We start from the raw sequence: 23905 nt of genomic DNA on the forward strand, positions 1-23905 counted from the left end.
ACTGAACCTGAACTGAGTGGATTTGGTGGACTCAAGCCCAGACTGGATCCCTATTAACGAGACGACGAATGAAAGGACTGTTCCACGAGGACAGCGCGGAATGCACCATCTGCAACACCGAAGAAGACGAAGACCTCCGGCTCTTCGCGCGTGACTAGCGTAGCCACCCTCTAGCGGTCGTTCGAGTCGTTTGAGTCAAAATCGCCATTACGTTATCCCAGGAGACTTTTTTCGGCTGTAGGCTATGGTGGCTAGATGAATATTGTCTGGTGTGTGTCTTTGTTTTCATTGTGTGCATATGTATGTACATATATATCATGATGAGGGGACGAAACAGGTTGTTGCTATTGCTGTGCATAATAAATCTTGTTTTGACATTGCGAGGTTGAAATTTGGAGGTGATCGTGTTTGACTGATAGGAAACTTTATACATCGAGGAACAAAAAGAAAGATTAACCGGCCTCGTTGCTGTGACATTAAAAAAAAAAAGAACTAAAAGTAAGAATAAACAAAGAAAAGTAACCTGATAAAAGAAAGAGATACAAAAGTTGAAAAGGACGGTTGCCATCAGCTTTGTGACATCCAAGCTACGCATGGGACATACCAGCGCGCTGGGACATACCAAAGGAGGCGCTGGCTGTGTTGGCGCTGGCCATTCTTTGATCTTTTGCCGCCTCATGGGAGGAGCTTATTTTCGACGTCAGAGTCGTCGTTGCACCGCCCAAAAAGCCTGAATCCGAGCGGAATCCGCTTATCAGCCATCTAGTCCGCGCCATATTGATGCTGTCCGCCAGCTGGTCGACTCCTTCGTGGCCGTGTTCAATGCAGTCTACAGGAATAATCGGCTTATGACCCACTGGCGCCAGTGATAAGTGGGGCTTTGTTGCCAAACAAAGAGTTCAGGGTTCGAAAGGCTTTCGAAGTAAGAAGTACGCACGTGTCTTCTCTCCTTGGATTGTAAACAACGATCAGCATCAATATGGCGTCTGCGACCTGTTGACGGCTGGATAACAATAGAGAACGACGAGGGAGGTCGTTCAGCCGTGACGTCGCATGACGCGCTTTCAGTTAGGCTCCTCCCAATGGCCAAACTCTCTCTATAAATGGCTCTGGGGGGCTGCACCCACAACAAGGAGCGGCTCTTCCCTCTGCTCCAGACAGAGCCGTGTATGCCAAAGGGAGTCTGGCCATGGAACGTGCCTATACCTGGAGCTCCACCCACTTTTTGAGCTCTCTGGCCAATCACGAGCCAAAATACAGTTCGCTATTAACCCCAGGTTATCCAAGCTATATATTACCTGTATTAACTGGGTGCCGACATTTTCGGGAAACTGGATTGGATTAGATTGAATAGGATATTCCCTGACGACCTAGCAACATAATGGATTTTGCGTCCACTTTTAACGGCGCCATCTGGATGGTGAGGGGCACGCCGGGAAGACGCAGAATAGCAGAAGGCAGAAGTAGCAGAAGCAGAGGTGCTTGCTAGCAGAACTGATTGGCCGGCAGAACCGTTAGTTGGAACAGACTGCCGGTATTATCCGTATTTTAACTATGAAACATAACAAGACTCAACCAAGAACGGGCAAAGGTGTGTATATGAATAAAAGTATGTCATAAAATGGAAAATTTTCGCCATTTGTAGCGTTTTTCTCGCTATTTGCCTGTGATCGCTGTCGTTACTAGGCCTAACAAGGACGACGAAACATATTATTTTCAGGTAAACATCGACACTGGAGCGTAATTTAAAGGTGATTTGCAAGATAATTGCAACAGAATGTACACTTACGGAATAAAATTGACGTAGTTTGTGAAAAAAAATTGTCATGAAATCCTCGCTTCGCCGTTCCAAGCTACGCCGCCATTTTCGGGAAAATTTTGGTGTCATGGCGGCCCACATAGAAAACAGCAGCCAATGAAAAACGCTCAATTTGATTGACAGATCGAGCCCCTTTTTTAGGCTCCTCCTAATGGCCAGACTCCCTTTGGCATACACGGCGCTGGCTCCAGACTAGCGTAGCCACCCTCTAGCGGTCGCTCGGGTCAAAATCGCCATTGCTTCCTGTCCACCACGTGATCCCCTCTAAAGTTTCGGTTTTGCAAGGCTTTGTTTCTCGCGCTGCTGTCCGTATGATATTGCTTCTTGGAAGTAATTTATTGTGAAAATGTGAGCACCGTCGTAGAAACGACGTATGGTAATGTGTTCCTGTCCCGGCTGCGGCTCTCGTTGAACTGAAATCAGCTCTGTCACGGGAACGCGTTTTGTTCGTAAGTACACGGTAACTTGCTTTAGTCGCCCGTGTGTCTTCGAGTCATCTTGAATTGTTCATTTGGGACCTCAAACTCTGCCGCAGATTCATTTCATATCTTCAGTTGTTGTACAAATCTGATTAATGGAACGGCATTCTTAACCACTTAGCCAAGAAAAGTACATACGTTGGAAGTAACCGTTGCCACACGTGATGTTTCCGGTCCCGCGTACTCCTTTTGCGTTCTGCACACTGTGACTGGTCTTCTAATAGAACAGTAAACATTCGTAACACACAGAAATAAAGTGCAAGCACGCGTTCAACGTAATACTGCCACCTGAACTGCAACACAACTACAGCTCGCGTCGTCTGCTTTGCTGGAGCCATGCTGTCTGGAGGGTCACGTGAGCGGTCACGTGGTAGACAGGAGCATCCCAGAATGCAATGCGAGGTCGGCTACGCTCGTCCCGATAGAAAACTGGGGGGCCGCTCCTTGTGTTTCCTCAACGCCTCCTCTATAAATGTATAATGTATAAATATATTTATAGAGGAGGCGTTGGTTTCCTTCCTCCATGACCCACAAGCAACCTTATGGCGAGACAATGTGGGTTCGAATCGAACTGGTGGAATCTTTTCTTTAGCTGCTGTTTATCAAATTTCAGTCAGTTTTATTACTCCAATAGATCATTATTGCCGTCCAGAAGTGGCAACTGATATGTTTCCGTGAAGTTCGTAAAAAAAGAAAAAGTTATTTTTTAGCTGCACCTCCAGGATTTGAACCTATGAACCCACGAACGAAATCGGAACGCCATCGGGAGTCACGTGGCAATGCTTCCCTCTCTGATTGGCCGATGCACGAGCAACTTCTCAAGTTTTCGGTCCGGGAGCGATTCGCAGCAACTCGGAGCAACTCGAGTTGCTGGAGGTTGCCGGCTGACAGCAACTCCAAAGTTGCTCATAGTTGCTGCAAAAAGTTGCCCCGTGTGAACGTTGCCTAAGTGAAAGCGAAACCTCCAGATTTCCCTCCTCCCTCCAAATCGAAATTCTTCCCGCTAGGCTCCGGCACAAACCCTCTAGATTTGGAGGGAAATCCTCCAACTTGGCAACACTGCCTACACGCGAGTGGAACGTGGAACCACTGATCTCGATTGTAAAAGAAGTAAGCCTTTATACATAGAGATCAGTGAGTGGAACAGCCCGAAACTAATAGTTGAGCTGAATCCCACTAGGGGTTGCGGGGAGTTGTGACTCTCTACCAATGTGCCGTAGTGTTCGCTTTAACGCCCAAACCCTCCTCAACTAAACAAGACCCAAGGGGGCTGCGTAACGGCTTCTCTAATGTCGCCCAACGCGTGCCTTGTTTGAGAGCAGTGAAGTTGAATACATTTACGTATCTGCGAGGGCAAGCGAGTACGAAGTGGCGCTTCTTTTGTGGACAGGACACGAAGGAAAGAAAACGCAGCCGTCGAGCGCGTTTGTGAGTGAAGATGTTCCTCGATTTGCGTCGTACTCATGCGGTGGTGCTTGCTGGCTAGGAAGCAGCAACAGACATTCGGATGGGACACAATCGCAACAATCCAACAAGAAAGTACTTTAGATATGACATCACGACAAACAAGTCCTTCTGTATCATGGGCTTCAAGAAAGGGGAAAGCCTATTTGAACCTACAGGAACCAGCTACCAATTTCACGGCTGCCTATTAATATTAAATACCATGTATGTGGAATAAACGGGTTTACATTTTGCAACATTGATTTTTTTCTCTGGGAATGAATATGCCCACCAGAAGCGGAACCGGTTCAAAACCGGTATGAAGCGTTATTTTTTTGCTCCGGAGCAGAACCGGTACCGGACCGTTTATGATTGAACCGGAACGAAAAACGATTCAGTTCGACACCCTGTGCGTACATCCGTGAACAGATGGAGAGCAGGAAGAGCGTGAAGAGATGGAGAGCCGACTGGAGGATCTTGGGAAAACAGCACAGCCGGTGACAGGATTTGAACCCGTGTCACCTCCCAGGCTCGCCGTGGAAAGCGGACACCCTTACCACGGGAGCTGGTGTACGCCCATCATCTGTAACTGCAAGTGCCAGAACTTTGATATATTTAGAAGAAGGCAAATTTCGAGCTACGTTCCGGATACAAAGGGTGGGATCGTGGTAAGAACACAACGGGAGACAACAATTAAGATACGTGAGTTTACTCTCAAACTAAACAACTTGAGAGGAAAACCGTTCATTGGAGCCCAAGCTGGTTTTTGGGAATCCTCATCCTCTTGGTAGCTTCTCTCTCAGTTCGTGCTCTGGTGAGCAGCCTTGTCTCTGGAACATTTTCTGGTGGTGTACAAGCTTCCCATATCATGCAGCGAAGCTTGTCCAAACAATCTGCCTTGTTCAATATCTCTTTTCTTGTTTTATCGGATGTCACCAGCAAGTTTCCTTTGTTGTCAATCCAAGCCTTGCATAACAATTTTAGCTTGTCGCGACCATGCCTCGGTATCCATTCTGCACTGTCCAGGTGAAACCGAATTTGGACACCGAATGAAACGTCGGGATCCTTTGCGAACTGAAGCTCTTCCACCGGCACAAAACCAGAGAACGTGTTCTCACTTGGCTTGGGCGCTGCTGATAGTTTCGCAATGTTGAGTTGGCTGGCAGGGTAAACTTTGGAGAGGCTTACACCGCTCTGATAATCCAGAAAATTGGACGTTTTAGAAGATAAACAGCGACAAATAAGTCTTGTCGCGATCTTCCCAGTGTGTGCGGCCATGTTGGTTGGGTGCGTTTGGTGGTGGTTAGTTAGTCCTACAACTGGCGGCGCCACTGATGTCGCTTCTGGCCAGCCCTCGTTGAGTGTTCGTCGCATACCTGGATTCAATAGAAACATTGCACTCGCATTTGTGTAGGTTGTACGTGTAAATGTACTCTCAATTTGAATTTTTAAGTTGATTGCACAGTTCCAGCGGTAATGTCAAACAAAATTGGTGGTAGAGGAATATTCGCTATGTCCGGCGTGGTCTAGTGGCTAGGATATCTGGCTTTCACCCAGAAGGCCCGGGTTCGATTCCCGGCGTCGGAACGTTGAAGGTTCCATGGTGTAATGGTTAGCACTCTGGACTCTGAATCCAGCGATCCGAGTTCAAATCTCGGTGGAACCTTATTTTTTGCCAAACAAGTTACACATCTATAACCAACAGTGCGGAGGAGCCTTCGGGGACAATCATCAGTTAAGAATTTGCTCGTAAGAATCTCCTATATTTACCAGGCGTTAATTCACCAAAATTTATACGGCCTTTTCCTTCATCGTGGATTTCGTCCACCAGCTCCCCTGTCTGGATGACATATACGTCTAAAGGATAGCAAGCAATGGCAATCTCATGCACTCATTATTTTGCTGTAAAGCCCTTGAGAGATTTCCATGTGGATATTTCGTTTTTCCGTGCCGGCTGAAATCAAATCGACAGTGAGACACAGAACCCCGCAGTGACGTCACAGACATGCGCTTCTCACCTGAATCGATCCGTCTGGCGTCTCTCGACATAGTTTCCTAGGTTTTAAACCACACTCAGAATTAGCATTCACTATCGTTCCTGACTAAAGGAATCGTGGACTTTCTCGTGATGTGATTGTGGCTGTCACAGGATGGGAAGAGCGTGCCGTTATTTAGCTAGGGATTGGTCCGTTTTGTGAAAGGGTGAGTGTGCATCAGGATCATACAGAGACGGCGAAAAGTCGCCGCATAAACCAACAGCAAACTGTCTTCCAAAGCTCCCGGCAGTTTTCCGCGTAAGATCATGGCTGAAGTGAGCTTCACGAAGCGAGCGGCTGCAGAACTAAGCCGCTGCTTCAACGGCCTGGCCGTCAGAGCCAAAGCCAGCACTTCATCGAGGAAACCAGTCCGTGACTTCTGGGCCGCCCTTCAACGACCTAAGACTGCTGCGGAACTTCTAAGGGACTCGGACTTCCTTTGCAGGTTGTTTCGCTATGTTCACGGGCGTGAGAGGACGTCGCTGGCTTTGGTTTGCCGATCATGGCGTGATGCGCTCTACATGGACGCATGTCTTTGGAAAGGCTTTACGGGTGTTGTTCGTTGCCGGGAAGCCAGGTGTGAACCCATCCAAGTTCGTCGCAGACATTATGAAAGCTTGGAAAGACGTGGTCTGGACTCCGTTTCTATAATCGGCTCCAATGACGAAGACATCCTGGACTTTATCTCCAACGCGCCACCCACATTTCTTCGTGGACGCATCCGACAGTTAGGCCTCAGGTGCAGCAGCCTCTCTGACAAGACGTTAGAGACATTATTAGCAGCAACACCTCGTGTCACTAGCCTGGAACTGTTCGGCTGTAACGAGATAACCGATGCTGGACTGTGGGCCTCCTTAACGCCAGTGGTGACGTGCTTAACGTTAGCTGACTGTATTAACGTCGCCGACGATACGTTGGCAGCTGTGGCCCAGCTGTTACCTGGATTACAAGAGCTCAATTTACAAGCGTACCACGTGACAGATGCTGCCCTCGCGTATCTGGGACCTCGACAAGGCGCAACTCTTGCGGTCTTAAGATTGCGCTCCTGTTGGGAGCTCACTAATCATGGCTTGTTGAACGTGGCACATGCTCTGCCCCATCTAGTGGAATTGTCGCTTAGTGGTTGTTCCAAGATTGGCGATGATGGTGTCGAACTATTGGCGGAGAATTTGAGACAGTTGAGGATCTTGGACCTATCGTGGTGTCCCAGGGTGACGGATGCCAGTTTGGAGTTCATTGCCTGCGACTTGGCGCAGTTGGAACAACTCACCTTAGATCGGTGAGATTCATTCTTCAAACAGTACGCCATTTTTGCAGTCGTATCCTGTGCACACGTGACTTTTTAATTATATGTTTTCGGGAATATGCGAGACTACTGGGATTGGAGGCAATCATTATTATTTTTTTTCTCTAAAAAACAAGCCCTAAAATGAGCATGTACACATGACATTCGGTTTGTGCGGGCCAGGACAAAACACGTGGCCGCTCCTTCTGCGTTCGAGAAGTGCGTGCTTTCGACTGATTCGCATAGCGAGAGATCTCAAATCACGTGCTTATTTCAGTGATGATATTTAGCTGTCCAGTAGTTACGACAGGATGTCCTCGTAACCGCATTTTCGCATAGCTACGGCTCGTATGTACATGCGCCCTGTAAAGCATACTTTGCCACATAGGCCAGCTTGTGCGCAGTGAAGCCCAATTTGAGGTTGAGCGGGTTCGCAAATTGAAATGCAATTTGGAGACTCTGCCAATATGTGTCCTTTGCAGGTGTATGCACATAACTGACATTGGCTTGGGCTACTTGTCCACCATTGGCAACCTGAGCGTACTCTATTTGCGATGGTGCTCGCAGATCCGGGATTTTGGCCTTCAGCACTTGTGCAGCATGAAGAACCTCAAGATCCTCTCATTGGCTGGTGAGTTGACACAAGAGTTTCCCACAGAGACAAAGACAGAGTGTTTCTCTGCAGGTTGCCCTCAATTGACCTCTGGTGGCCTCTCTGCTTTGGCACAGTTACGACACCTCCAAGAATTGGAGCTTACAAACTGTCCGGGTGCCAGCAGAGAACTCTTGGATTACCTAAGAGACCAACTACCCCACTGTCTAATCATTGAGTGAACTCTCCCCTCGGTGTTGTCCTGTAGCTTGACCATTCAACTGAAAACTATTTTTGCTGCCCATGTAGGTTGCTGCCAAAAAGGATTGGTGTGCATTTAAAAGAGCTTGTACAAAAAGCCTGGTTGTGAACGCTTGTAGCAAAACACGCAAGACATCTTGCTCACTTTAGATGCTCCAATTGACAACATTATGCAACTGAACATCTCCACAAAACAGCTTGGGTTCTATCCACCTTCAGGATAATTTCACATCCATTTAAAGATCACCTTGGGAATTTTTCGGAAACTTCTCCAATGCTGCCTTTAGTGCAAAACATGAGTGATATAGGTGTTGAGCTATTTTTGTAAGATGTAGTACCCCTTTTGATGTGTCTTGGAGCGTGAAACTTTTTGCGAGTTTTGGTTTATGAAAGCACAGATGTTCACCTCTTAGGACAGGGTTGTATACTGGAGTCTATCAGGCTAATAAAACGTTAATGCTTCCTTCACTGCCGGTGTTGTCATTCTCCCCTCAAGGAGGAGTTACAACTCAGGACTCTCTCAATGGCGAATCGCTTTCCTAGTGAATGTCACTCATTTATACATATTTTTTTTAAGTGCAAGGTCAGACCTATTCATTCAGATTAGATTCTGTGTATGATGTGCTGCTGAGCATGACATCATTATTTTAGTGAAATGAAAAATCCATGCATGTGATTATTTGATGGCCTCAAGATCCCTCCCCAAGGTAAGCATTTCAAAAGCAGCAAAGTGTTTTTCATCAGGAAAAGTTTATCCAAAAGCGTCAAGACATCTTTCCTGATCATAATCTTCCTGGAAGAAGTCTCGTTTGTTGTTTACTTGAATGGTCTGATGAGCGTGTAAAAACAGACTCTCTTGGTTGGCTCTGTTCATCACACAGTTGTTTGCATTCAAAGTCAAGTGCCAATTTACTTGTGTCCACTGTAGTCTGTCATCAAGAGCAGTATTATGTGGGAAGACTATTATGTCCACCACTTCAAGAGTCCCAAGCCAGGTTCGCTAATAGAGCCCTGAAACGAGAAACTTTTTTGAACACAATGTCACAGAGGACGTTGGGATTTGTCTCCTATGAGAGACTTACAGTTAACGAATAAGGCATCCGCTTTTCCTTCACTTCAATCTCAGGTCTCTCTGCCACATCTGGACTGTCAGGAGATGTGTCCACGAAGGACTCCGCGACAACACGGAACCTGCAATGACCTTTGCTCGACCTTCACTCACTTTGGGTTTATCTTACCGTATTTGCTCTCCCAAGTCCATGAACATGTCGTGTTTCTTGTCCTCACTCTCATACTCCCAAACCCAAAGCTGCTCAGCTTCATCACTTGTGGAGACAGTCAAGAGGCATTCATGGAGAACTTTACTTCAAGCACATTTTAAACTGTGTACTTTAAAGGAGCATTTAACGTGGCTTGAAACCATCTGTCAAGCTGTCCACCAGGAGTCACTGCGGTGAAAGCAAACACGGAGGAGAGAACGTAGCCTGTTTTCTTCTTCTCTGCTTATACATGCTGCCATGGGACATCACCAGCCCATGATACGCATTCGTGCTCTTTGCACCTGGAAAGAGCATTGCGCTCCTCATCTTATTTGTTGCAGGAGACGTCGCAGTGAAATATTTTACGAGTCACTTCCATGCTCCTTTAAGTACCATCAAGTATTCAAGTGCCCTGCTGATAATGCAAAAATGAAAAGGATCATATCAGTAAAGGACCTTTGTGTGTGTGTTTGGGCCATTTTAGAACAAGAAAGTGCGTGTCAGAAAAGAAGCATGAAATGAATCTGAAATACAACATAAAAGTGTAAATGCAGGTTCCAAGCTGACACATTATGCGTTGCAATAGGCAGCATGAAAATTTTAATGCAAAGTATTCCCACCTGTTTCATTTCATATTCATGAGTATATGCAATGATCTGGTCATGAGATGCAAATGAGAACGCTCGATAAAAATGCATAATTCTTTTCTCACTTTTTGTCAACACCCAACAGTGAGGAATACTACAACATACTTTTTAGGTACTTTTTAGGTTTCAGTATGGTACTTCACACTACACTTTAAGTATCAGTGATGCCAGGTACTTGATACTTTACTTTAAGCACAGTTTTGAGCTACTTTGCCCTGACTGTCAACAACTGAAGCTAGCTGATAAGCACCACGGCAGTTCTGCAAATAAGGAAATTTAATCTACTCACAAAGGATACAATCGTGAGGGATGCTGCAAAGCATTTGGAGGGATCAAAATGTCGTCGAAAAATCCCATGGAAACTGAAAACCAAAAAAAGCTTACTTCCAGGGATACCGGAGTCGGGATATGGAACCTACTGTAAACACCATCTTGACAGCAACTTCGTATCTTTCCAATAAGTACTTCGTCAATGAAAGGCCGAAAGACCGTGTAACGAAATTCCACTGAAATGCCATTTATGTGAGTAAAAAGATGACACCTTTTTAGAGTGTCGTATGAAAGGACCTGTCGTATGAAAGGATCCGTCCCCAGGCAAAATACGAGAATCTTCTATCTTGAGTATGTCAAACAGAGCTATGCACAATCCCACATTGATGACAACCTGCAAAACAAGACCTCCATAAAAGAAGACAATTCCTCGTTAATTTCGTACCTTATTAGCGAGTCGGCGATTTAATTCTTCCGCTATTGCATCGTTCGGATTCAAGTGGAACAACCACGGCACAATCCTAACGTTGTCTGACATGTGCGTTAAGACGAACATGCTATGCTGTGCTATATAACGCTGCCTCCATTATCACGTGATCAAAACATTCGGAACAGTTATGTCATAGTTTTTCTCGTACGATTTGTAACAACGTCAAGTGCGTGCAGACCGCAACAAATTGCGCTTTATTGCTAAATAAATAAATGGTTTTGAGCCCGTCGCAATGAGGCTGTTTATTTCCACGCGGAATTCCCTGAAGGTATACTTACTTACCACGCCATTTCCTTGAGTGATCAAAATTTGGGCGTTTTACCCACCTCTTTTTTAGCGACTTGACACGAGCATTCGAGCAGCCATGCAGGTGAAGGTATTGAGCGCTTTGCAAGACAACTACATGTACTTAATCGTTGATCCCAACACCAAAGAGGCAGCCGTTGTAGACCCAGTTGAACCAAACAAGGTCTGTGCCAACCAAAGCGTTACGCCAAAGATGTTAACGAGATATTATCTGATAACAGGTCATGGAACAAGTGCAAAGCATGAAAGCGAACCTAACGACAGTGTTGACAACGCATCATCATTGGTAAGTAAGTTTTTGGTGGCGAATAAAGTATTTCAGGTTCGCTATATGGCAGGGATCACTCGGGTGGAAACGAGAAATTGGTGAGCATGGTTCCCAGCCTCAAAGTCCTCGGTGGAGACAACAGAGTGCCCAGGATAAACGTGCACGTCCAGGATGGCCAGGAATTTAGCGTGTGAGTTAATGACATAGTAGTGTGTGTCTTAACTCATTAGTATGTCTTACCCACAGATTGGCCAGATGAAAGTAAAGTGTTTGTTGACACCATGTCACACATCGGGCCACGTCTGCTACTTTTTCCCAGAAGCTGAGCCACCAGCAGTTTTCACAGGTAAGAGTGAATCTCCAAGGTTGATGTAGAAATACTGTGGATCCTTACTCAGGGGACACCTTGTTCATCGCTGGATGTGGAAAATTCTTTGAGGGCACTGCTGATCAGATGTATAGAGCCCTTGTAGAGAAACTGGCGACATTGCCAGACTCAACAGTAAGTAAGCACGGAAATGATGGATTTTAGTTTGGATTTTAGAGAGATTTTCGTTTCAGAGAGTGTACTGCGGACACGAGTACACGGTTAACAACTTGAAGTATGCTGCCAAAGTGGAACCCAACAATGAGGCAATTGCAGCCAAGATGGCATGGGCAGAGGTAGATAATACCTATCTAAACTGTTGAACACTATCTGACTGGTTAAACACATTGCAGAAGATGAGGGAAAACAATGAGCCGACCGTACCCTCAACCATCGCAGAAGAGAAAACGTACAATCCTTTCATGAGAGTGAACCAGGATTCTGTACATGAGCACGCCAAGCTTCACGACCCAATTTCCACAATGGCTTTTCTTCGGAAAGAAAAAGATCATTTCAGGCCATAGGAATGAATGTCCTAATAAACATCTCTGGCACGCTTGTTCTTCTTCTACTGTCCTTACCATTGGCATGCTATTTAAACCAGGGTGCAGAACCCAAACCACCGTTGTTGTTTTTTACTGTCTCGAAACTGAACTTGTACTAAGGAAAAGTCGGAACCAGTTGTTTTTTGTAAGGTGCTTGGACAAGGATCATAGGAAAGGTGACAGCCGAGATGGGTACTAAAACTGCCTCATATCGACACCAGCTGTCCACAATCACTAACGCGGAATAAAATAAAAATAAAAACTGCCTGGTACGTTGCAAATGTGGTGTACAGTGCTCATAATCCTTTTGGTCATGCCCTGACATGGCCCTGGAGAGTTGTTGGGGACAATTTGTTAGGCAAATGACCAAAGTTGTTCCCCCAGGAGCCGATGATTGGATTTTTCCGACACCACCCTTCTTTAATCTCACTCTAAATAGATTGACGCCAAACAAATTGTTACGACTGCATTTACCCGATAAATACAGCCTCTATTTCCTGGTAGGGAGAGTTATGTTGTTTGAGAACTGATCTCCAAGAATGAGGATTCTTGCAGCCAATCTAATAAGTCCTACAAGTACACGTTCAATGATGGAGGATGATACAGGATGATCCGCAACAACAGACGAGCTCACGATGACAGATTTTCCTCTGTTACGCAATCGTCCTAATTGACTATCTACATCGAGTCCTTCGAAACTGCATTCACACATGAGGCAAAAAGAAACAACGCACATTTATTATTATTATTATTTATTTGAATGGGAATTGATGGCGCTCTCACGAATGACTGCTCCATGCCTGTTGCAGTGCAAGAAATGCATGAGGCTCGCTACCTTGTGGTTTTAACCTGCGCGCTGAGATGTGCTCATCAGTACATTCTCAACAAGTAATTCTTCTTTACTTCCATTCTGTCTGTTTCATCAGCACCAATGCACAATGTCTAAAATATGAAATGGAGCTTGTTTTTACATTTTTTCAGTTGCCTTCGTGGGAGCAACACACACGTTCTCTCATTATAAAAAGAAGGCAACGAGGGATGTATTCTTTTGGCCAGGGCCTGGCCTTCTTCAGCTATGGTGTCTGAGGAACACTTTTTATTCTCCCACAAGTCCAGAGCTACGCAAATAATTTCACATTCAAGGTCAATCAATCAATCAAACAGATTTTATTGTTGACCAAATAATATGCGTACATTTAATATACAGATGGAGGTCATATAGTTAAAAACTAGTTTCAGGGCCTCCTATTATTAACACAATTTCAACAGCAAGCAACAGAGGGAGCTTACCAAATGAGAATTTAAAGAATGTGCGAGAGTATTAAAGAAAACATAGTAAGGCAGCCCTAAAAGCTGGAAAGTTCGTGATGGTAATTGAGTTCCATGTTTTAGCAGAGTAGTTAGTGAACGTAAAATCGCCATAATTTGTTCTGCATGTTTCAAGTGATAAATGATGTTGCAATGAGGTGCGTGTGTAGGCCATGTTATGCTTAAAATTTAATTCAACGTGCGGTATTGTTAGTTTGTTGTTGAGAATTTTATGTGTTAACAACATTGACCGAAACAGTACTGATTTGTTTAGTGGATATGAGGATCTAATGGTTTTGCCCTCTTTCGAGCGAAGCATGTGCTGTGTTGTGGGCGTAAGGATGTTTTATATGTATATATGACGCTGCAGTAATCGAGGCGGGATTGAATGAATGAGTTGTAGATGATCAAGAGTGATTTGATTGGTAATATATCTCGTAGCCTGTACCGATAACGGGATAAATGGTAATGCCAGGAGAGGTGCTCATCTTTGTGTGATTAACCTGCGTTATGACTGTGTCAAAGAAATGTAAGCTGACATTATCACAGCTCAGCCTTTTGTTCTTTGGTTGAAATATTATGTATGTTGTTTTACTAAAGTTCACTATTAACTTATTTTGTGTCAACCATGACGACATTTGATGCATGACGTTATTTGCAACATGGTATACCTCCTTAATAGTGGATCCAGAAAGTAGTATCATCTGCGTACAAGATAGTTTTACACGTGAGTTGAATGGGCAAATTATTGATACAGACTAAAAAGAAGAAAGGGCCTAATATTGATTCCTGTGGAGCTCCCAATGTGTTACTCAGAGAATTAGAGGTAAACTGCTGACACCTATTCGCAAGATCGCTTCTGATTAGTTCTAGTGGTAATCCTCTTATTCCATAATCGGTAACTTGTCTAGTAGCAGTTTATGGTTGATGAGATCAAAGGCCTTTGTGAGGCCAATGAAAATACCCATTGTGATCAATTTCCATTCAATGTTTTGCTTAATGTGTTTTGTTGTATCAAGTAACGCTGATTGAGTTGATTTTTTTTTGACAAAGCCACGTTGTGCTGGTGTCAGGAGAGAGTTAGCAATGAAAAAATGTTCTAACCGGTATAGTAGGATTTTCTCAAAAACCTTGGATAGAACAGGCAATAATGCTGTCTGGAGATTGCTTGTCCCCTTTTTTCCAATGACTTTGGAGGTTTTTAGAGCCATTGGAAAAATTCCAGTACTAAATGATGCATTTATGATATGTGCAATGTAATATGAAATAACATCAATATTTCTTTTTGATAGTTGCAGTTATACCATCCAAGCCGGTTGACTTGTGTGTGAAAGATGTTTGATTGTCAGCTATCGGCTTAATTGGGGACAGACACCACCTTACCATATTTTCCGGTGTATAATGCACGCGTTATACACTAAAAAAAGTGTTCGGAAGAGGTCCTGCGCGTTGTACACGGAAATATTTTCCTGCGGAGTTCCTTTTCAGGTCGGTGCCGTACAAATCTCTTCCAGAGCGTGCTGTGGCTTTCTCCCATATCTCTTAGGGACAAAAGGGAGTTCATAATAGGTTAATGATGCTGGTTAAGGACACTAAACAGAAAGCAGAGAGCTAGGAGACTCAAGTATACTATAACAGCAACGCCGGAGTTTAACGGATTGGACTAAATGTGCTTCAAATATAGCATACGCATATTCATATATGATACACCGCTTTGGTTTATTGTGTATACTGGTGACAGTACAGAAGCTTGTAGCACCATTTAGGTGCGCGTTATACATCCAACATTTTTCAAATTTGGCCCGTTTTTAGGAGTGCGCGTTATACACCGGAAAATACGGTAATTTCAATTCACATAATGTTTGTTACACAATTCTATGCACCAAATGTAACGTACAGTACAGCAGAGAGACATCAAATTCCGAGTGCGAGAGTTTTTATGGACATGAAGGAGATATCGTTCCCCAACAGCTCACTCCAGTTGCTTCACATTTCAACCGGCCTAAACATGATTTTACGACCCATTGAAAAATTGTTATCTTAGAATCAAACTTTATGGAAAACAACAAACAAAAAAAGGAGTCATTCCTGATGACAAAATTCCACTGTCTTACACCCCACCCATAGTCTCAACGTCTACAGCGGCCCACTGTACAACTTTGCATTCCAAAACTCCAAGACTTCCTACAGCAGACAAACCGTGTTAATAGGAGCCCCGATAAGCTGACTACGAAGAGATGGCTCTCTCTCAGGGTAACATCTTTTTTGCTCTTTATATAAGCATTCCTCAGCCATCCATACCTGAAGAAGCCCAGACTCTGCGCAAAAAAAAATCTTGTAACTTATGCAACAAGTTGTTTTTATTATAAAATAACTTTATTTTAGTGACAATTGTGGGGCTCCATTGCCCATTGCTGGCGGTAACCAAATGAAATGTCTGATAGTGAGGACCCAAGTCCTCCAGTGTCCAAAAAGTTGACCAAGAAATTTTGACACAGTGAGAGGGTGAGCTGATACTGAGATGTTGGTAATGCGTGCAATGGAGAACGTTTTCTAGAGTCAACTTGTGAGAGAAATGTACAAAATGAAAGCAGGTTTTTGTGGGTTCTGTGTCGCCTAATGTGCTTATGTACCTCTTTGAAAAGTCTTGGAAGAAAGCGCTAGTTTGTTCTGTTCGGTGTCCGTGTTTTTTCGCGCTACTCTACTACAAGTATGTTCCAACATACTTGTCAGATAAACTAATGCAGCGTCTTGATGGGAGGTAACAATGCAGGGCAATGCTTGTCTGCCTCCTAGATGAGAGAACTGCGGTTCATTCCCACCACGGAAATTTGCCAGGTCAGCACATACTGTATACGTAGTAATTTCCACGAATGCAATTTTCCCTGCAAAATTTGAGTTGCGCTAAGTAAGTGACACCCCTAAGAACTCTGCGATCCAGGATCAACGTACGCAAAATTAACAACCCGAAATATTCCCCAAATGTGCCTCCATCCAAATTTGCAAGTTATTAAGACAGCAAAATTAACCACTTACAGTCATTAATATAGACCATTTTTGTGAGGACCAAAACTTTTTTAAAGCATTTTCGTCTGGTTAATATGGAAACTCGCTTTTCGGACAATGGATGGTCCAGTGAGGTACATGTATTTTCGTCTTGTTGTTACGTATGGTAGTGGTATAGACCTCAAATAGGTCTCTCCCCACGTTCTATGGGATAAGTTTTTAAAGTAGAATGTTCCGTTGCACAAAGGGAGCTATGCCTTCACAGCTATCCACAAGAACTATAAGAGGGGTTATTTGTGGACATGAAAGGCCTGGAAGATTCTGTCATGACTGTTCTGAACACAAGTGATTGACGTTCTCACTATGGGGTTGTAAAGCAGTTGTCAAGGTAAGATGAGCTGTGTCACGTCTGCTATGGCTCAAGCAGGACTACAAATGACTCTCAATTCTTTGGTAATGAGCAGCAAGCTCTACGTGTTGCATTTTGCTCAACTTATATCCATGTGCCACCAGCAGGGTGTCGAACCGAACCAAAATTTTCGTGACAGTGTTGAACCCGAACAGGAGCAGAACCGTAAAAAATAATAGCGGTAACCGGTTCGAAACAAAACGGTTGGGACATAAAAGAAGTCAGCATAAGACTAGTTGTCCTTGTGAGCGCCGTGCCCCACGCGTGTCTACTTTTCAGAGACGAAGCCAGAAACATGAGCGTACGTGTTTCATTGGTCGTGCTTTCAAAAGTAAATGCAGTTCTGCTTATTGGTAGTGCAAATGGTGTCGCAAGACACTGCCTTTGTGTTGTGGATAAACTAGTAACTACCCGTTCTCAATTCTCCCTTCTTCAAATGACCTTGCTCAAAAGGAACTCAAAACGCCCTTCTCGTATGACCTCATTGCACAGAGCCCTATTTCAGGAGAACAGTCTCCGTGGACAGACTTCTTTCTTTTTTCCATTGTATAGAAAGTTGACACGCGTACTGTTGACTATTCCCTTTTGCGTCCTTTTTGTTTGTACTAAACATTTTCGCCCCCTGTTAGATCAAGTTCATGAACTCATGGCGAGTTTAAATTCCGGAGCTCCCAATCTCATGGTCTCTAAACAATGGAAATGCTCGATTGCTTCATATAAGATATACTCAAATTCACGGGTTTTCTATGTCTGTCCAAGTCGTGTTGTCGTGGTGTGTCCAAGGTCACAGTTGGTATTTTCCTGCGCGTGACTGTGCATTTTTCAGTCGGATAACATTTATTTCCAGTAGGGTATTTTGCAACGTTCAAGCATCACGGCAAGTTTAGGTGCATGGGGGTGGTCAGTGCTTGACGTTGCAGGAAGACGACGATCGTCCCCTACGCACTCTCACTTTCACAACAGCCTCAGACCAATCTTTATCGTGCTACTTGAACTTAGGCGGAAAGTTTTCCTTTTTCCGTGGGTGGGGGGAGGGCATGACATACTCTGGCGGGATTGGCGAACAATGTGGGACATTTTGGCTTGGCTGGAATACTCTCATGTATGGGAAACAGCTGAAATAAAGAAGAAAAGCAAAATACATTTTTGGCAGAATAAAGGCGCGTGTCATTCTCATAGCTGGAATTCCCAGTCCTCCCCCTACCAATGTGTAATGTCACTGAGCGTTGTATATGTCTTGGAGGGAATCTTGGGAGTTGATCATTTGTTTTCAGCTGAAATTGAATCTGCTTTGTAAACAAACACGCTAACACGGTGTCGACACCATCGCGACAAAAGACTCGTTTTGGGTAGTTTTGCGCCAAGTGCAAGGGGAGAGGAGTTTTGAGAGTAGGCAGAGTGGCGACGGGTGTAAAACCGAATGGGTAGTTTTGAGAAAAACCGGTAGGGGTTGTTTTGCACTGGGCGACGCAAGTTTGGAGAATGGGTAGAAGGGCGACGGGTACAAACGCGAATGGGTAGTTTCGATATACACCCAGGCTGGCAGGCTTATTTTCGACATGCTTCAGTACTATGTAACCATGTCAATCTTATTAGGCTTCCTTTAAGTGTATCTTGCTGCCACAGTGTGTGTGAAAAAGGAGATTTGAGGAACAGAATGTAGCAGGATTACACTGTTTCTTCAGCGCGCAATAAGTGTTGATCCATTTCTCCTTTCTCTCGCTAAAGGGAGTACCTGACCACTAAAAACGTCGCAGTATGCCATGTTGCGACTGGCCCAGTCAATGTGATCGTCGCCTGAGACAAAGACAACAGCTGCGCGACACCTACTCCAAAAGAGGACACCAAGGCCAACCGTCTGGGTTGTGATTAGCAGCCAACAGTGATGGCAGTGAATGGACTCAGGCTTCCTCGTTGTTCCCTTCGGGCACCTAAGAAGGTCACCTAGGGATAAGCTCCCTATTCATCTCCCAGACTGCCACTCATCATGTGATCTCAAACAGGTGCGTCTGGCGACCTCGAGACGTCTGGAGTGACCGGACTGTGATCGGTCAGCGGATTGGTTGGACAAGGTTAACACGTGACTCTCTCACCCTGTGAATTTGCTTTAAAAGAGCGCGGCCATGATGGCTTGTTTGTCTGTTCTTGAGATACTGAACATGTAAATAAACCTCTGTTGTTGTTGAAGACGGACCCCTGCCTGACTACCTCCAGCACTAGACCGCTCGGACCCTGGAACCGCAACAGCCACTAACCACGCATTTCCTGATAAAAGCATCTTTACGAGAGATATAAAATGGAAGCGTTGAACCGATTCGCAAACTGGTTCAGGGCTGCGAACCGGTGATTTTTGCGTAGCCAAACCGGAACGAAATCAAAGCAACGCGAACCCGAACCGAAGCTGTATTTTTTGCGGTTCGACACCCTGGCCACCAGGTACTAATTTTTGCAATTTTTTCAACCTTCACCATTGTTTTTGTTATCTCCTTGGTACTCGGTAATATAGACGATTGTGGTCAGGGACGACAGTGTAACAACTCCTAGATGTCGTTTTGCGACACTCGCAAATCCACATCTCACTCACTATGGTTTATCCCATACAAGCTACGTGAGAACTCATTGGCACACCTTCAACATATGTGCCATGATCCACTGTCAACTCACAGTCACTCCAAATTCAAGCAAAGTCCTCTCGGTTGTATTACTCACCACTTTTAAACACGACCTCAGATGCCAAGCTCGTTGATGGCACGATGCTGCAAACATTTTATTGCCATCAGCTCATAATGTTGTCAGACTACTTACTCCAAGGCCATCCTTACCTCAAAACCTGATTACATCCAATGCTGTGCAGAAACCTATCCAGCCACCCAGAACATTCCTAGTCATTTTTAACTCAGCCACCGTCAATATCAGATACAGCCAAATGGCACATTAATGTGAATCACGTTGCTCTTTATTAGTCAATACAGGGCAGAAAGTTGGTTACGATGGAAGATATAGGGAGAGCTTTTTTCCGACATCTGTTACGTGAACTTGTTCCTGAAAAAAGAAAAACCTTTTATTTATTAATGTTGTTTTCAAAGTGTTTGTCATTAATATATGGCCTTTAATGCCAACTGCGAATAAAACCAGCTACTTGGGAAACACCTTTCACTAGAGCAGGAAGGTCCTGTTGTTTCTAGCCTCGAGTTGCTGCTGTTACGGTACATGTTTCTCTTTATCTGTTTGTCTATGCCAGGGGTCCCAAACATGACCAATTTTGTGGGACAACCAACAGAATGAAGCTCAAAACATTAATGAAACATATTTTTGGCGCATTGTTTTATACCTTTGCTCAGCCTAGTGTTGTCCCGGTTAGGCAAAACTTACGCTTACGACCACCTCTTGTGAACCTCACGCAGCAACCTGGTAACTATTATCATCTTAATTCTCACATTCATTTAAGCAGTGACACACTAAAAAAGTAGAGAAATCCCATTGAGACAATTTAAGCATTGCGAGTCATATTAAATTGCACGTCATAAAAGCCATCCATAATCAATAATGTCCGCTAACTGTTGAGCTGTTTCAGTGTTATCAATGGTGCTGCTAGAGGGGTTTCGGCTGTAATCGTACCTTCCATTTGGGAGAGGGTGAAATAGAATCCCTCAGAATCCCATAGAATCTCTCCCAAAATATTTTTCTGGCTGGCATTGTCATATAACCGTTTGGGAAGAGCTACGTGCATTTTTCTCAAATTGTTTTCCATATTTTCGGTACTCGATTTGGAATGGAGCCTTTCAATAATGGATTCTGTACATTGTACTGTCTTCCGCACGTCCGCACATACTGATTGGCTCCACTACAACCACACCACTTTTTTTTGTGCGTGTATATATGTTTATTTTACGCTATATTAGTTGTTCTTTTTTTGCAATTACCATTATTGCTTTTCTGTGTGGCCCTCCATGACGTGGGTCAATGCGACTTGATTTGCATTTGAGGCCCTGGTCTATACCATGTTGATTGTGCTGTTGCCACTGCCGAGGATCTTGTGAAATTACTTTTAGCAGCTATTTGTCCTGGGTACCACACTGTACGCTCAGTGAAATTATAGAAACGAACAAAGAGCTGCTTTAATGCAGATTAATTCCCACGGGCCTCGTAGAGCTCTTATTCTGACTACCCGTGAAAAAAAAAGCTCAAATCCTACACTTTATTCATCGGGTGCTCCCTTCAATAGTTACCACCACAAGCGTAAAGAAAATGCTCTCTGGAGTCCATTATATATTTTGCTGCCACCAACTGGCTTTGTAAAAGCACTCGTCATTTTCCAAACAGTTTGGCCGAAGGGCTTTCTTTGCAACACACACGTTTCAAAATGCTGCCAAAGTAGGATATTATTCGCAATGATGACTCTGAGTGTTGTGCGTCAAGTCTCGTAGTTTAGGACATGAGTGGTTAGTGAAAGCAAGAGCATTGAAGCTTGCAGGAGAAAATTGCGAGTGTCCCTAGTGTGGTCATGCCCACACCAAGGTAATTCGAGAGGAATAATTCAATTAGTAATTCCTGTAAAAACCACAAATACCTTGATGGCAGTGTCCCTGTGACGAATACACGCAACTCCCGTCTTGTGCGTTGTCTCATTCAGAATGATAGTATAGTAGATGCCCATTTCGTCAAACCTGAAATTGATGACATCTCACAATGCATGTCACAATGACTCATGGTTGACTTACTGAGTTATCTGCACATCCAATGGGAAATCGGGAAAAGGATTTACGTATGTCATCACCCTGCCCTTACGAAGTTCAATATTCACAAGTTGGGCCAATGGCCGCAGCGATGCTGATGTTGTAGTCACTGTTGCTTTGTATGGGGTCAACTTGGGATGGAATGCCAGCACCTGCACATAAGCACCTGCATCAAAATGTTCGAAACTACAGCCTTTCTCACCAGCCTGCCGTTGTCACTGCGGAGGGCATCCCACAGGAAGAGTGCAGCTCCTATGTTGATGCTAGTGTTGCAGACAATCCAACTTTGTGACCCTCTCCATTCAAATGTTCTAATGTGCTCTACGGCATTGTTGCCCCATGGAAACTCATACTGGATGGAGATACTGGCTTGGTCAGCCTTGGTCACGGAGAAAGCAGAGGGCTTGCTGGAAAGCTGCAAACACGGAAATGGTTTTCCAAGATGAGGGCGTCGCGGATCCTACCCTTTTCCACCAAAGAAGACGTCGCCTTTGCCAATCGTTGAACCAGTACAAGAGTTTGGAGGATGGTACGCAGTATGCAAATTGCAGACTAGTCCAGTACATTGGGTACCTGGAATGAAAACAGGTATGGTTTCGTCCAATGACAGGTGGACGTGTCTCACGTACGCTAGAGATGCAAATAGTTGAGATTCTGCATCGCAAGATTTTGTTCCTGGTGTGCTCGACCGGTGCTGTGCCCAACTTATGAAGCCAAATGGTGACGTTGTGTCGATCATGTGTTTCACTGCTGCACTCATATCTTGCACAACTACGCAATTGGGAACCTGTATCTCTCTCGCTGCTAGAAACACATCCCAAAGATGAGCCCCACCTTCTAGATTTTCTTCCGTTACTTTAACCAGGTTGTCCATGTTGGAAATTCCGTTGTGTTGGAAAGGAAATACTTCTGGGGACAGCAGAAAGCTTTTGTTCCTGCATAATTAAAACGGTCATAGTCGTCGTCGTAATGTAATTCCAAGAGCTAACCATTCATCTTGGATGTTGTCTAATAGAAGACGACCACACGGGCCGCACAAGACATTTTTCTGTGAAATTACATAGCCATACTTTGACAGCAACGGCAAAATCCTATCAAAGATCTTAGCCATAACATCCTTCTCCTGTATTTATTTGGTTTCCCGTAAGAACCTTCTCGGAAGCTGCTTCGGTACCTTAGTACAGGAGGAGGGCGACAACGAAAATAACACGATAACACCTATGAGGAGCCCGGTTTAGGTTTAGGCTTGCCTAATCCCTTTTGAGTTAGGGCAGGTGACGTGAGGGCACCACAGGCAAAAGAAAAAGGAAAAAAAAAAAAAAACAGAAACAGAGTCTATGAAGGTGATGAAGTGATGAAGGTTGAAGCGGTTTGTAGGTTTGTAGGTGGGTCGGTTCCAGGAATGTCGCTGCTGTTGGCGCTTCCGGTCGCTCCGGCTCGTCCGCACGATCCGCTAGGTGGCGTATGCTACCGCCCGATGCAAGACATTTGCAAGATAAATTCCATGATATGCAAGCCTGAGCTGAGCGATGGGCAAGAACACGTAAACAAACACAAACACGAAGGCTCAAACTCATTTGCAAGACAAAGATACAAGACAAAGGGAACAGCCACTATCCATCCATCCATCCATCCATCCGAGATCTACGTCATGGCTGGACAATGGAAATTTGAATTTTGAACGCACAGAAGCGGGCGTACGACGTAGCGACCGTAGCAGACAACAGCAACAGCTCCTATAAAAACGTGTAGAATAACGATGATAATCGACTTGAGAAAGAAGCGTCTCTCATAGCTCTCGTGGGACATCTACCTATAATCTACCGCTTGTACAAAAATACTGAAGGAGTGAAGCAACTGAAGTACAAAGCAATGCAATAGCCTGGCCGATGAGTAGCGCCACCGCTAGCTTCCAAATACGGCGCTATAATTTAGTAGGTCGTGCATTGGACGTGCGTCGCACATTCTTCGGAAGACACTCACGTGACTTCCACGCCGTTCCAATGGGAAAAAAAAAAGGAAACTGGAACGACTGCTCCTATGTTTCCTCCATGGTTTCCTCCCTCCATGTTATGAATTAACTAAATTGTAGCTCTATCGCTCTATTACACCGCTCGATACAAAGGGAAGGTCGTTAGACATCCATCCATCCACCTTTTTCCGGTCGGGTTGTTAGCTAGATTGGAGTGGATTGGACAGGTCCCCCAAGGTCGCCATTTTCCCATGTATTTGTTCCTATCCCGATGCGTGCAATGCCGGAGGCCGCCCTTAGATACCCCATTGTTACCAGACGTTGGCTTGCGTGGATTGTAGCGCGCTAAAGATCCAGTTGAAGCACAATCCAAGCCAGGCCAAGTCACCGAAGGAGAAATGGACGAC

The 23905-nt window shown here is 44.6% G+C and overlaps 4 protein-coding genes and 2 non-coding genes across 10 annotated transcripts; 4 read left to right on the top strand and 2 right to left on the bottom strand.

Annotated features, from left to right (window-relative positions):
* Positions 1-5256: 5256 nt before the first annotated feature.
* Trnae-uuc (transfer RNA glutamic acid (anticodon UUC)) lies at positions 5257-5328 on the top strand. The gene has a single exon. It is a non-coding gene; the product is annotated as a tRNA-Glu (tRNA).
* A 7-nt stretch (positions 5329-5335) lies between these two features.
* Trnaq-cug (transfer RNA glutamine (anticodon CUG)) lies at positions 5336-5407 on the top strand. Its single transcript has one exon. It is a non-coding gene; the product is annotated as a tRNA-Gln (tRNA).
* A 350-nt stretch (positions 5408-5757) lies between these two features.
* Positions 5758-8383, top strand: LOC135392215 (F-box/LRR-repeat protein 16-like). 2 transcript variants are annotated; one of them, XM_064622931.1, is made up of 3 exons: positions 5758-7056; positions 7545-7693; positions 7748-8383. In XM_064622931.1, exons 1-3 carry the CDS (start codon positions 6044-6046, stop codon positions 7894-7896), a joined length of 1311 nt encoding a protein of 436 aa, XP_064479001.1. In that variant the 5' UTR covers positions 5758-6043; the 3' UTR covers positions 7897-8383. The 2 variants fall into 2 exon arrangements, with proteins under 2 accessions (XP_064479001.1, XP_064479002.1); XM_064622932.1 differs by having other exon boundaries at positions 7545-7689; positions 7748-7830.
* Positions 8384-8646: 263 nt separating this feature from the next.
* On the bottom strand, positions 8647-10953 carry LOC135392218 (DNA-directed RNA polymerase III subunit RPC8-like). The gene is made up of 7 exons (XM_064622939.1): positions 10537-10953; positions 10389-10485; positions 10241-10327; positions 10120-10183; positions 9154-9240; positions 8998-9106; positions 8647-8926 (listed from the first exon to the last, which is right to left on the bottom strand). Exons 1-7 carry the CDS (start codon positions 10645-10647, stop codon positions 8879-8881), a joined length of 603 nt encoding a protein of 200 aa, XP_064479009.1. The 5' UTR covers positions 10648-10953; the 3' UTR covers positions 8647-8878.
* LOC135392217 (hydroxyacylglutathione hydrolase, mitochondrial-like) lies at positions 10325-12083 on the top strand. 2 transcript variants are annotated; one of them, XM_064622938.1, is made up of 8 exons: positions 10325-10343; positions 10919-11050; positions 11109-11173; positions 11226-11343; positions 11402-11501; positions 11554-11657; positions 11717-11818; positions 11876-12083. In XM_064622938.1, the coding sequence occupies exons 2-8, from the start codon at positions 10946-10948 to the stop codon at positions 12044-12046; spliced, it is 765 nt and encodes a 254-aa protein (XP_064479008.1). In that variant the 5' UTR covers positions 10325-10343; positions 10919-10945; the 3' UTR covers positions 12047-12083. The 2 variants fall into 2 exon arrangements, with proteins under 2 accessions (XP_064479008.1, XP_064479007.1); XM_064622937.1 differs by lacking the exon at positions 10325-10343 and adding an exon at positions 10629-10849.
* Positions 12084-19728: 7645 nt separating this feature from the next.
* Positions 19729-23321, bottom strand: LOC135392216 (DNA polymerase subunit gamma-2, mitochondrial-like). 3 transcript variants are annotated; one of them, XM_064622935.1, is made up of 8 exons: positions 22516-23311; positions 22361-22461; positions 22156-22297; positions 21991-22099; positions 21729-21941; positions 21512-21678; positions 21361-21457; positions 19729-19832 (listed from the first exon to the last, which is right to left on the bottom strand). In XM_064622935.1, exons 1-8 carry the CDS (start codon positions 22635-22637, stop codon positions 19776-19778), a joined length of 1008 nt encoding a protein of 335 aa, XP_064479005.1. In that variant the 5' UTR covers positions 22638-23311; the 3' UTR covers positions 19729-19775. The 3 variants fall into 3 exon arrangements, with proteins under 3 accessions (XP_064479005.1, XP_064479003.1, XP_064479006.1); XM_064622933.1 differs by having other exon boundaries at positions 22156-22461; positions 22516-23317; XM_064622936.1 differs by lacking the exon at positions 19729-19832 and having other exon boundaries at positions 21368-21457; positions 21508-21678; positions 22156-22461; positions 22516-23321.
* Between the last annotated feature and the right edge of the window lie 584 nt (positions 23322-23905).

This window comes from Ornithodoros turicata, chromosome 4 (genome assembly GCF_037126465.1).
Source record: "Ornithodoros turicata isolate Travis chromosome 4, ASM3712646v1, whole genome shotgun sequence".
NCBI classification, from domain to species: Eukaryota; Metazoa; Arthropoda; class Arachnida; order Ixodida; family Argasidae; genus Ornithodoros; species Ornithodoros turicata.

Excerpts from the sequence above, each read along its gene's own strand:
- LOC135392215 (XM_064622931.1), top strand. The coding sequence starts at position 6,044 with ATGGCTGAAGTGAGCTTCACGAAGCGAGCGGCTGCAGAACTAAGCCGC. Across the intron at positions 7,057-7,544 it reads GAACAACTCACCTTAGATCG|GTGTATGCACATAACTGACA; the intron begins GTGAGATTCATT and ends TGTCCTTTGCAG. Across the intron at positions 7,694-7,747 it reads CAAGATCCTCTCATTGGCTG|GTTGCCCTCAATTGACCTCT; the intron begins GTGAGTTGACAC and ends GTTTCTCTGCAG.
- LOC135392218 (XM_064622939.1), bottom strand. The coding sequence starts at position 10,647 with ATGTTCGTCTTAACGCACATGTCAGACAACGTTAGGATTGTGCCGTGG. Across the intron at positions 10,486-10,536 it reads ATCGCCGACTCGCTAATAAG|GTTGTCATCAATGTGGGATT; the intron begins GTACGAAATTAA and ends CTTGTTTTGCAG. Across the intron at positions 10,184-10,240 it reads CTGTCAAGATGGTGTTTACA|TTTCCATGGGATTTTTCGAC; the intron begins GTAGGTTCCATA and ends TTTGGTTTTCAG.
- LOC135392217 (XM_064622937.1), top strand. The coding sequence starts at position 10,814 with ATGAGGCTGTTTATTTCCACGCGGAATTCCCTGAAG. Across the intron at positions 11,502-11,553 it reads GCCACCAGCAGTTTTCACAG|GGGACACCTTGTTCATCGCT; the intron begins GTAAGAGTGAAT and ends ATCCTTACTCAG. Across the intron at positions 11,658-11,716 it reads CGACATTGCCAGACTCAACA|AGAGTGTACTGCGGACACGA; the intron begins GTAAGTAAGCAC and ends TTTTCGTTTCAG.
- LOC135392216 (XM_064622933.1), bottom strand. The coding sequence starts at position 22,637 with ATGGCTAAGATCTTTGATAGGATTTTGCCGTTGCTGTCAAAGTATGGC. Across the intron at positions 21,942-21,990 it reads GTCTTCTTTGGTGGAAAAGG|CTTTCCAGCAAGCCCTCTGC; the intron begins GTAGGATCCGCG and ends CCGTGTTTGCAG. Across the intron at positions 21,679-21,728 it reads GCAGTGACAACGGCAGGCTG|GTGCTGGCATTCCATCCCAA; the intron begins GTGAGAAAGGCT and ends GCTTATGTGCAG.